General features: G+C 55.9%; 1 protein-coding gene across 1 annotated transcript in view; it reads right to left on the bottom strand.

The window, feature by feature from the left end:
- The window catches only part of NTPCR (nucleoside-triphosphatase, cancer-related), a 16,820-nt gene that overhangs the window by 992 nt on the left and 3,903 nt on the right, over window positions 1-11,925 (bottom strand). The window contains exons 2-4 of the mRNA XM_006145973.3: window positions 10,604-10,766; window positions 9,277-9,373; window positions 1,967-2,176 (exon numbers count right to left, since the gene is read on the bottom strand). Of these exons, the coding sequence (XP_006146035.1) occupies window positions 1,967-2,176; window positions 9,277-9,373; window positions 10,604-10,766 (470 nt within the window). The remainder of the gene's footprint in view (window positions 1-1,966; window positions 2,177-9,276; window positions 9,374-10,603; window positions 10,767-11,925) is intronic.

An 11,925-nucleotide genomic window follows, 5' to 3' on the forward strand; every position in this document is an offset into this window, starting at 1 on the left:
CTCCCCCCAGCCACTACGGCTCCCCGAGGCCCTCTGGAGGGCACGTGGGGCACTGCTCCCCTGCAAACCTGGCTGGAAGGAAGACATACAGGAGAGCCGGAGGAGTCACGGGAGATGGTGGGAAGGTGATGCTCTTCACAGTGACAGCCACCTCCAATGGGAGGGAGGAGGAGGGCAGCGCAGCTCTGAGACAGTGCCCCAGACAGCCCACAGGAGCTGCCACAGCAGGTGACGGCGTGTGACCTCACAGCCCGCTGCTGCTCAGTGCGAACGCTGTTGGCACGTGAGAAACACGGAGAGCAGAGGCCACAACCCGCTGGGGGCCAGGAGCGGGGAGCTAAGCTGTACGTCCGTCTTCCACCCAGACCTCTGGTGGATGGCAAAGGCAGGAAGGCGGAAAGGCCCTCCCTGGCAGAGTCCAAGCCTGTGGCGCCGTGTACCGGCCTCACCCGGGCCTGCAGGGCGGGGGCACACGCCGGGGCCTGTGTACCATAGGAGACAGGTGCAGCAGGTCAGAGCGTTTGGAGGCAGGCTCCTCCGTCACCCACGGGTCGCTCCCTGCCCAGGAGCTGCCGCACCGACACTCCACCCCCACTCCCATCCCAAGTCTGGGTTAGACACAAAAGAGGAAAAATGGAAACTGGAAAAGACATTTTGAGAACATTTCTCATTAAAAATTAATGAACAAAATGCAAACACTACAGTATTAATATAAGATTACTTCTGGAAATCATGCAGAGAGATTTTTTTTTTTGGCAGGGGGAGAGGCTTTTGCAATCGGGCATGTGCGCTCGCCAGAAAGACAGAGACAGAGAGACAGAAAGCGAGAAATTCCCTTCACTCCTGCGGGGTGTCACTGGACAGACTCAGGAGCCGACGGCGCTCTTCTGTCAACACCGGAAGCGTCTCGGCCGCGTCCTCTGGCTGCACGGTCCTGACTAGAGGCCTCGGCTGTCGCAGTGCCTGCCCCTAGAGCAGGGTGGCACCTCTTTCACTGCTCTCGAGCCTTGCCTTCCGTTCCGGAAATCTGACTGGCGTGGGCCTTGGCGTGAGTGTCTTTGGGTTCATCCTGTTGGGGTTCATTCAGCTTCCTGAATCTGCGGGCTTATGACTACTACATACGGCAAAGTGTTCCGTTCGTTCTTCGCACCTGTCCAACCCTACCCGCTCTCTCCTGCCCTGGTGCTCCGGTGGCACGAACACTAGACCTTCCGACACAATCCCACAATCCCACAGGTTCTGAGGCGCACTCGTCTGTTTCCAGCCTGCCCTTGGTGGGCAATTTCTATGGTTCACTCCATCTTTCTTCTGCCATCTCCGTTCCTCTGGTACGCCCATTCAGTGGCCTTTTAATCTGGTTATTGCATTTTAGTTTCGAACTTCCCATCTGATCCTTCTGTCTTCTGCCTCTGTTGAACCTTTCCATTTCTTTGCTGAGACTATTTTTCATTTGTGTCAAGCGTGTTTGTAGTTGATCACTGAAGCACTTTTGTGATGGCTACTTCAGAATCTTTGCCTTGCCACACCTGTCCTGTTGCTGTTGACCTCGGAGAGGACGAGGCCGGCTGGTGCCGACAGCATACGGCCATCACTGTGAACACACCACTGGGCAGGGCTGCCCACGGCCGGGACGCAGCCTCCTCCCCAGAGAGGGGCGAGTCTGAAAGAGATCTTTACGATGAACCCGTGACCCGCCTGTGTCCCGCTGGGCCGATGACTGACGAGGAGTTTGGGACAGGACCCCAGCTGCTGAGGCGCGGACCCCGAGACGCCGGGGTCCAGTGGGGAGGTGGTGAAGGCAGCGGCTCCCCGGCAAGCTCATCTCAGAAGCAGGTGTGGTCGGCGTCCCACAGGCTCACGGGTACCGCAGCAAAGGGGGGAGATGATCATTCAAAGCCAAGGGCATCTGTTAGAGCCCAGCCACTGCAGGTCGCCCGCCCCGTCCCCGGGCGGCCTGGGTACTCACGTGGAACACCCGCACGTCGTCTCGGCTCCTTATTTCTTCCACGAAGGCCAGCGGCTTCCCTCTCGGGGCCGGGATCGTGCCAAGGACGGTGGTCCCTGAGGCGGACAGCATCTGCCGGACAGCCTGGGTGAAAGGCTGGCTGAAGAGCTCCATCTTCCCAACCTCGTCGATGACGCACACTCTCCACCCTGGGCCACCACGGGAGTCAGCCTGGGGACAACAGGGACACCGATGGGACCTGGTCACATCATGGAGGCCCACGTCCAGGCACGTACTGCCCTGCAGTCACAGGAGGTGGTGGGTCCACTGTGCACCCAGGAATCGACCCAGAAGCCAAGGGGACTGAGCAGCTAGCAAGCTCAACGCCAGAGTGACTGAGCTTGGCTCACAACTTGTATTCAAGAGCAGCTCTAATACCAGCCACGTTTGTGCTGACCTGCACCCAGAAAGTCAGCGGCCCCCGTGTACCTCACTCAGGTCGTGCAAACCGAGGCAGCAGGCCCAGGCCCTTATCAGGGGCCCTGGCCCCGTCTCTGAGATTAGTCCGGACACCCTGCTGGGCCAGGTGACTGCCACAGGCAGAGGCAGGGCCCCGAGTCTGGCCTCCGAGGGCTGGAGGGCACGGTGAAGAAGGAAAGGAAAGGGGTCTTGGCGACGAGGGGACAAGTGACCACGCTACGCCTCTCAGGCCTCGGATTCCCTTCCTGATGGGTTCATTCCAACTCGGCCACTACCTTGAAAATGCCCCAGAGAGGTCAGGCGGCCCACGTGACCACGTGTCTCAGTGGAAGGGACAGCATGTGGCGGCCAAGACAGGAAAGCAGAGCTGCTGCCTCTTGGACACGCTGACGGGCCCTCACTCTGGGCAGGACCGCTGCAGCGGAGGACAGCCGAGGGGCTGGCGCCAGGGCACAGCGACGTCACTGTGGAGGCACCCAGGGCCCAGGCCAACAGCGGGAGAGGGAGCCCACCCAGCCAGGGCGGGTCCACCGGGCCTGACTGCAGCCTCCCATGCCCTGAGCCGACCCCCAGCCATGCTGTGAGCTGCTGGTTTGGGGAGAGCTGCCATGGAGCCACAGGTTACTAGGACACGTGTCCTCTTGAGACGCTTCCTCGGAGGACGTGACCCTGACTGTCCTGCGGGACAGACACAATGGAACATACGACGGCACGTCAGCGAACGCTCGATGACAAACACTGGACGCCCGTCTGCACAGGGGACTGCTCCGAAAGCGACTTACAGAGCTCCCGTCTCTGCAGCTCGCAGTCCCGACACGGCGACAGCAGCACGGCCCCAGAGCACGGGTGTGAGCGAAGCAAGGCCATGATCAGCAAAACTACATGTGGTGCCACGTGGCTGACGGTCAAACAGAGCCACGGGGCGCTCTGGTTCTGCCCACTCGTGTGAAATGCACTGAGGTCGGGAGCCCCGTGATAACACAGCATCCCCAGTTTTAGGAAAAACACCTTGCATATGCAGAAGGATAGTACCCTGCTGGTTACAATATGCCCGCACTGCCACACGGCCTCGTTTACAGACACACTCACAGACACATACCCTCGCCCTGTCACATACGTCCACACACTGACAGTCACACACTCACACAGTCACACACTAGCACAATGACACGCACTCACACAGAGATGGAGCAAGCAGTCAGGCGACCGAGTAGAAACGCTGACAAGGTGGCGGACACGAGGACAAGATGCTCCTGCTAGCTCTCATCCCCAGAGCTTTCCGAATAAAGTTCAAGTTACCATCAGCACAAACACACAACCACACACATACACACTTTCTCAGAATCCAAGTCACGAGAAGGCGCAAGTCCTCAGGTGGGAGCTCCCGAGAGGGAGTGCGGGAGTGCGGGGCTGCAGGGGTGGGGGCAGAGAGGAGGCCGGGCTGGGGAAGGGGAAAGGCCGCCCTCACACCCCTCCCAGCCCGCTCAGGGCACAGAGGCCTTGCGCGTCGCGTCCGCCGTGCATGGGTGCCAAGACCTCCAGGCAGGGCTACCCAGGGCAGGGGCCTGCTGGGCACCCCGCTCCGCAGCTGTGACCAGCCCGCAGTGCAGGCAGAGAGCCCGGCCCGTGGAGGGTGGAGACGGCCGGGCCTCCCACTGCCACCTCCCTGCACTTCCTGTTTGAGATCCGACTCCGATGCCCGCAAGGACATCTCTCCTGACAGCTCCGAGTCCATCTTCAGGTTGCACCACGGCTTGCACCTGCCCCGGCTGAGCCCGCGGTTCCGTGTGGTCACGAGCGAGGCGGACAGAGGACACGCTCGCCAGCGGCACCGGAGGGGACGCCCAAGCAATGCACAGGCTCCCGTCACGCCCTCACGAACGGATTCCGACTAGAACCTGGGTTTTTCTTAAGTGTCTTTAACTTTTTGCCTGAAGTATTTTTTGAATTATTTTATTTCACTTTATTTATTTATTTTAATTTGACCAGAGGGAGAGAGAGCAAGCCTCCAGGTCTGGGATGCAAACTGCGGTCAACCCTGCGGGAGTCCAGCCCCTTAACCACCGTGCCACCTGTTGGCCGCAGAACCTGATTTTTCAAATTTCCTCCTAAACCCCAGTGGCCAAAATCACTCCAGGTCACATGTTTAAAAAATCACCTTTCCATAGACAGGAGTCCTCCTGCCTTTGAGTAAGTGCCAGAGAATTGAAGCGGAGTCTGTCTACTTCAGAATCAAAAGCAGATCCTGCTCTTAAAAGAAACAAAACAACAAGAAACCAACAAAAAACATCGCTATAGATCTGTAGTCCTAATCTGATCAAAACAGAAATGCACACACCGGCCCCAGCTTTCCACGCCTTCACAGGCCTTTGTGGGAACGGGCTGCTCGCTCCTCTGCTCTTCGTAATAATCCATTACTACCTTTCTGTGCATCTAGGAAATGTACCAACAAACCAGTAAGACGGTGAATCCTGCACAACATTTTAATGGAGCATTCAATGTAGTATCAACAAGGCGACTATGAAAGAAGCCAGCACTCTCCTCTCAGTCTCGACCAGCCACAGCTGCCGTGTGACAGCCAGCCTACGCCCGGCGCTGACGGACTGACGGGCGGTGACTGTCTACTTCTGCAGTCTCCTGCTGTGAGCCCACTGCACACGTACACCATGTTAGGGCGAACACTGACCCCGCCTACAAACGCAGCCGGGTCCCGCACCACGGACCGACGTTCGTGCCAGGCAGACTGCACCCACCGCAGCGGTCCCATCAGGCCACAGGGTCCATACTACGTCGCCGAGGTGTGTGGCAGGGGGTACCTCACTCTGTGACACCCACGCAACAAGCAGCCAAAGAGACCTCAGAACACCCCCGCTGTGAGCAACGTGACTGCACGGCACTTCTCCTTGCTTTGGATGACTGAATAAACAAACCTGGGACAGGACGTGTATCCCTAACCCAAATCCGAAATCCAAAATGCTCCACGATCTGCACGCGCTGAGCCACCGACACGGTGCTGCCAGTGGGGAGTGCCACAGCTGGTGACCCGGATGAGCGGCATCGCAACGCTGCCGGTGCTGGGGGGGCCCTCTGTAAGGGCTGCATGAAACAGACGGACTTGCTTAGGCTTGGGTCCCATCCCCTGACACCGCATTACACGTATGCAAATGCTCTAAAGTCTAAAACACCCCAAATCCAAATCACTTCCGTACGAAGCATTTCAGACAAGGGAAGGGACTCGATCTGTATTCATTCAGGGCAGAAACCAACATGCTAGGGCGCACATGGCTGTGAGCAGCTGCACGCTCCTCCCGTAGCCTACCGTGAGTACATAGAATTTCACACTCAGGAGACCACAAACGCTGTCAAGGGGAGAGGCTGCCCACGGAATGAAATCACGTGACCACAGCCAGCCCTCAGGGCTCCCAACACCCCATGCTCCCCAACCCCATCCCCGTCCCTCCTCCCCACGGGGCCCACGCGTGTCTCAGTCCACACTCTGAGGACGTGGAATGCATGGGCACCCCCCCCAAGCAGCCGCCGGGCCTCCCCCTCAGCCTCTTCTCGGCTCCCAGCCCCCTCACCTCCCACTGCAAACAGGTGAGCCCCGCTGACCCCCTCGGACAAGGGATGTTCTTAGGTTCGCGTAGTATTCGATAAAAACCCAAACGTTGACCAACAGTGAGCTTTCGTCTACATAATAGATGTCTATGCCAGAGTGTGTTTTCACCCTCGGACACTACGAAGAAACACGACCTGTCCCTGTATCAAAAATCCCAGCCGCCTTGATGTGGCTTCTAAAGTCTCCAGTTTACTGACTGCCAATACCAAAAACGGTTCATGGTCTCCTCTTCTTGTTGCCTCCTTGCTCCTTTCTTTTTTATAGAGTAGTGCAAAGGTGAAGGACTAACTTCATCTCCTTTCTTTTACAGAGTAGTGCAAAGGTGAAGGACTAACTTCATCTCCTTTCTTTGCCCCAATTAAATGGAAGACAGGAGAGAAGCTGCTGCCCCAGGAAGACCAGGGCACAGAGCCGGCCGGAACCCCTGGCAGGAACACGTCCCACCTAGAACGTGAGGGCCTGCGCGTAAGAGAGAGCGAGAAGTCTGCTTTTCTTTATATTTTAATGAAAATACAGACTCCAGCTGGAGCCGTCAGTGCGCGGTCGCGTAACCTAGCAGGCGTGTTCAGCACCGGGGTGCTCGCGTGCCTGCACTGGGCCGGCGCCCAGCGGGTTCTCACCTGGGCTGTCGCGCCTTTCAACAGTTCGGTAGACAGCTGCTTCTGATGGAAAGGAGGGCAGGGAGTGCTGTGCTCTCGCTCCCACTCCCACGGGTCCAGAAGAGGGAGGTGAGGAGGGGCCGCAGGGAGAGGAAGCAAGGGAGAGCTCAGGGCAGGGCGGGGGGCTCCAAGCAGCAGAGCCCGCCCATTGGGGCGGGTGGTGAGAGTCTAGCAGCCCCTGGGGCGACAGCAGCTGCCGAAGGCCTCCCCTGCAGCTCAGCCGTGCTCTGAACGTCAGGGAACAGAGGCGAGGACTGGGGACACGGCCTGACGACCCATACCATGGCGAGTACATGGGCTACAGCTGCCTGACCCCGACGTGTGGACACATGTGGCTGCAGGGTGGAGGATGAGGCCGGAGATTAGGGCCAGACATTCTCTGGTCATGGTAGGGGCCTGAGCTTTGTCCCTGGTGCAGTGACCAGAGAAACTTCGGGAAACTTTACGAGTGACACCTGAGACAAGTCTGTACCATTCACTTTACACGAAACTGAGTCAAAGCAGCACAGCCAGAGGGTAAGTGAAACCACCTTCCTCAGCGACCGCACGGCTGCATCCCATGGCCCGACCCACCTCACCCGGGTCACGCTCTCCACCTGCTGTCCCGGGGCTCAGAGGTCTTACTGCATCTGTTCCTGTCATCTAGAATATTCTTCCAGGCTCTCCCAACACACACAGCCAATCCTCGCTCTCTAAAGGAACGGCGCCTCCTCGTCGCCCCCCTCAGCTCGGTCGTCCCCTCCAAGCTCGCGCTGGCCTGCCTGGTCTGCCCTCACCCTGTCCCCACAGCTCCCTGCTGCTCCCTGACAGCAGTTACGCCAAGTGAAAGTGTTTGTTTAACATCTACGTCTCCCACTAGAGGGGAGTTGTGACAGAGCATAAGACAAATCTGTCTTATTCATGGCTGCATATTCGGGACTTGGTAAATATTTGAAAATGGATGCAAAAACCAAGTAATATGTAATCAACAAAACCGAACATCAGTTTTTTAAAAAGATAATCTAAGTTGACAAACCGTTAGCTAAAATGACCATGAAAAAAAACAAAAGACTTACATAGCTAAAATCAGGAACAAGAGCGGAAACAACTCCGCCAACAGTGTGAAATAAAAAGGATTACAGGGGCATGAACGGACAACTGTGAAGCGACAAATCGGACCACTCAGCCTACACGGACAGGCACTGAAAGACAGGCACCACGACGAACCCAACGAGAATACACAGCCCAGACTGCTGCGAGTACGCGGCCGAGGGCTTAAGGTCCTCACGGAGAAAGCCCAGGCCTGTGTGGCCTCGCTGGTGAATTCTATCAGGCACGCAAAGGAAAATGAATATCGATCACGCATTAAACTCTTCCAAAAACCAGAAGAGAAGGGAATACTTCCGAACTCATTCCATTAGACCAATATTACTCTGATACCAAAGTCAGATGAACACATCCCTATAGACCAAATCCCTTAGGAATATACAGAAATCCTCAATAAAATGCTAGCAAACTGAATACCCCAACATAGAAACAGGGTGTATACCTAAGAGGGACTTACCCTAAGAAAACAAGGTTGGTGTCATTTTCAGTAACAATCAATGCAACATACCACATTACTATAACGAAGGATGAAGACTGCATTATCACCTTGAAAGGATTTGCAAAATCCAATACTCCTTCACTGTGAAACATCCAATAAAATGAGACTTTTAATGGACTGAGAAAAAATCAAATGTCCTCAACCCAATAAAGACCACCCACCAAGAACCCACAGCGGACAACAGTACTTAGTAGTGAAAGACAGATCGGGAACAGGGCAGTGACACCGACTGTCACCACTTCTATTCAACCTTGTACTAGAGGTGCCAGCCAGGTTAATTAGGCAGGAAAATGGAAAAAAGACATCCAACTTCAAGTTCAACAATGTCAACAAGGCCGGAGTTTTGTCGTTTCTAAGGTACAGGTTGAATGCTCCTAATTCAAAAATCTAAAGTCCGAAATGCTCCAAAACCTGATTCTGAGTGCCAACACGACGCCATGTCAGGTGTGAAAAATCCCACACCTGACCGCAGGATGGATCATAGTCAAAATGCTACAGTGTAAAAATATTGTATAAAATTACCTTTAGACTGTATTGGTAAGGCATACAGGAACTATTCTAAAATCCAGACACATCTAGTCCCGAACATCTCAGATAAGGGACAGCAATACCTGGATATAACGTGTTAGCGCTGAGAGGACTCAGCAGGCTTCAATTACCACTGGCCATGTTCCTACGACGACGTTTTCTCCCTAAGTGCTTACTGCACTGTGAAAACCGCTTAAGATATAAGCATGGGAAGACAGAGAACCTTTGGGGATACACCCATTTTCCCTGAATTTACGTGACAAGGAAATTACTTGTAGCTCAGAGTAACAGCAAGTTATGCCGCATATTCTTAGTAAGACTCAATCACTCTGAGACTTTTTAAGTGCACAACTTGAAATTGGCCTCCCTTCAAGAGCAAAAGCCATTCTGCTCCTATGGCCTGCAGTCCCCACAGAGAACCAGAGCAGACGGGCTCCGAGGCCAGAACCCACGTACTCACATTCCTCAGGACGGGCAGTGCCAACTGCTCGAAGGAAGTCACGTCGACCACGTACTGGCCAACTCGGCACTGGCGCTTTCCAGGCGGGGGCTCCGACCTTAATGAAGAGACACGTGTTTGTTGAAACCCCCTGTGTCAGGACCAGCAGAGGGCGTGATGGCTACGTCGCTGGGCTCCTACGTGGCCAAACAGTTTGAGTTGAGTCCCTAAACCCAGTGGTTTCAAATGCACACTGGGCACATGTGCCCAAAATTCTAAGAGAACAGAGAAGGAACTGAGGCGTGGTCATCCCCCTGGGGGGTTATTTCTTATTTTCTGTCTCTCTGTCTCTCTCCATGGTAAGCACACAAGCCCTATAGCAAAAAATCTCTTAAAAAAATCAATTTCTGGCATTTAGCTGTTTCACTGGGGACCAACATGGGGACCAGCAGGTGTGCGGAGGTTAAGATGCTGGATCCCATACGGCCAACTGTGCAGTTCAGATCTCAGACCCACGCTGGGAGTACGTGTATGCACACCCAAGATCCCAAGAAGAGAAAGGAGAAGGGATTGTACCATGGCCACCTCCCCTGGAGGGCAATTCCACACTTTCCCTCTCTTCCTCTCTCTCTCTGGTAAGCACACACATCCCACACCGAAAACAAGATCGCCAGCACGGGGGCCAGACAGCAGCGTGGCTTTATCACACAGGCTCTGGGAGGCAGACCCCCGTGGGAAAGTGCCCTGAGCATGGCCTGGGCTCACTGAGGCTGGGAGAGGACTGAGGGGTCAGGGCCGTTAAGGGGCCTGTACCTCTGTCTGCTTCTGATTTGCTCTCTCACTCACAAAAGAAATACACACACACAAAGTGAATCATCAGCCCGCACCACCACCGACCAAATGCAGCGGTGTGCAGAGCTGTGCGACTCTGCTTTCCCTCCTGGGAACAGAACTACCACCAGGCGTCTGCTCCACCAGCAGCAGCCTTGCAGTGAGGAAGACAGGGCCATTCCTGCAGCTCCGGGCAGCCAGAGCACCAAGATAGGCTGAGAACTACAAAGTGAGAAAGTAGGGCTCGGCAGGATAAATTGCACTTGAGACAGACATTTATAATTGTTTTCCTACGATGGTCTCAGTTTTCTCTCTCTGAGAGACCTTTAAAGGCTCAGACCCTTCAGGGTACGTGAGCTCAACCCTGAGCCCAGGGAGAAGCTCAACCAGAGGGGAAGCAGCAGCCCCCGGGCTCAGAGGAGGACTGAGCACGAGGTGAGTCAGAACGGAAGAGCCCCCTGAATGTGGCGGAGGGCTGCTTAGAGACCAAAACGCTAGGGAAGTGAGACACCAGTACCCCACTCTTGACAAAGGCCCCCGAGGGCCGGACAACGTGACCACGTCGAATCCAATTCTTCTCCCTCCCTGTCTGACTTCTTCTGTATAAAATCCATCAACAGGCACACCGGAGGATTTTAAAGCCTCACTGGCTTTCTGGATCAATGTTGTCTTTCCAACCCCTGAAAAGAAGAGAGAAAGCATCGGTTAGGGAGCACGCCCTGCAGAGCACACAGCACAGCAGCCTCCCAGAGACCCAAGCCAGGGAGAAAGGCGCTGCAGACGGACCTCAGGAACTTGACTGCACTTTCATGCTGACTGCCGCAGGTGGCAGAAGTTTCACATTTCAGGTAGGGGCACGCATAATAAAAATAGGATGATACCCTGAGTTTTATTCTTATATTCTGAAACAGCGAGCTTTGTCACACATACTACTCCTGGAGGAGCCTAGGGGTCTTCTGCAACATTCCTAAGAGCAGTGAGAATCCTCCAGACAAGCTTCTGTTTTCCCCTGGGTCTACCTCCTTGCTTTTCCTCCTAAGAAGCAGGAGTCATGCCTGGGCCCCTGTGAGGCACCTGGAACTAAGATTTCCACCTTCAAGCCACCCGGGACCTGTCCTGCTGGACTGATAATTGCTGTATTTTCAGAAAATCTGTCTCCTGGAAGCCACGAACACCCCTAGAAATGATCACCCGAGGGCAGGCCTGCAAGGGGGCTGCCCCTGGGACATCGCTCCTCCGGGGTGCCTATGCAATGCTTCATCTTCCCCCAGTCCCTTCCCAAACGGAACTCATGCCTTCCTGGCCAGGCCTGCCCACGGGGGCCCGTGTGTCCACCAGCACCCGGGGCAGCCTGATTTAAGGCCGCCATGCCCGCCGCGAGGCAGGCAGCGCCGCCGGCATCTCCTGGGTGGCACTGGCCGTCCTCATGCCTGCGCTGCAGATAGTGAAACCAGCACGCCGTGGCCAGGGGCTTCCCCAAGGTGGCAGGCCTAGGGAGGCCCACATCTCACCAGGGGCCTGTCGTCTGTCTGTCGCTACACGCCCCTTGTGCCAGCGTGGATTAAATCGGGGCACCAGAACACCCTAACAGAAGCCAGCAGAGGGCTAGGCCGGTCTGCAGTTCCAAGCAGGACCCCTGGGCGAGCCTGCGCTGCACCTTCGGCGTCCCGCCCTCCCGGAAGTCCCGCACTTCGTGTCGCCAGAGCGCAGGCGCGGGCCGCGGGGGTCGCGGTCCCCGGGTCACACGTGCCGCCAACGCTCGCCAGAGCAGGTGCGGCCCCGCGGCCCCGCCGCTCGGCTCCGGGGGGCGGGCCCGCGGGCCGGGGTACCGTGGGGGCC

Source organism: Tupaia chinensis, unplaced genomic scaffold (assembly GCF_000334495.1).
Source record: "Tupaia chinensis unplaced genomic scaffold, TupChi_1.0 Scaffold000161_1, whole genome shotgun sequence".
Taxonomy (NCBI): Eukaryota; Metazoa; Chordata; class Mammalia; order Scandentia; family Tupaiidae; genus Tupaia; species Tupaia belangeri.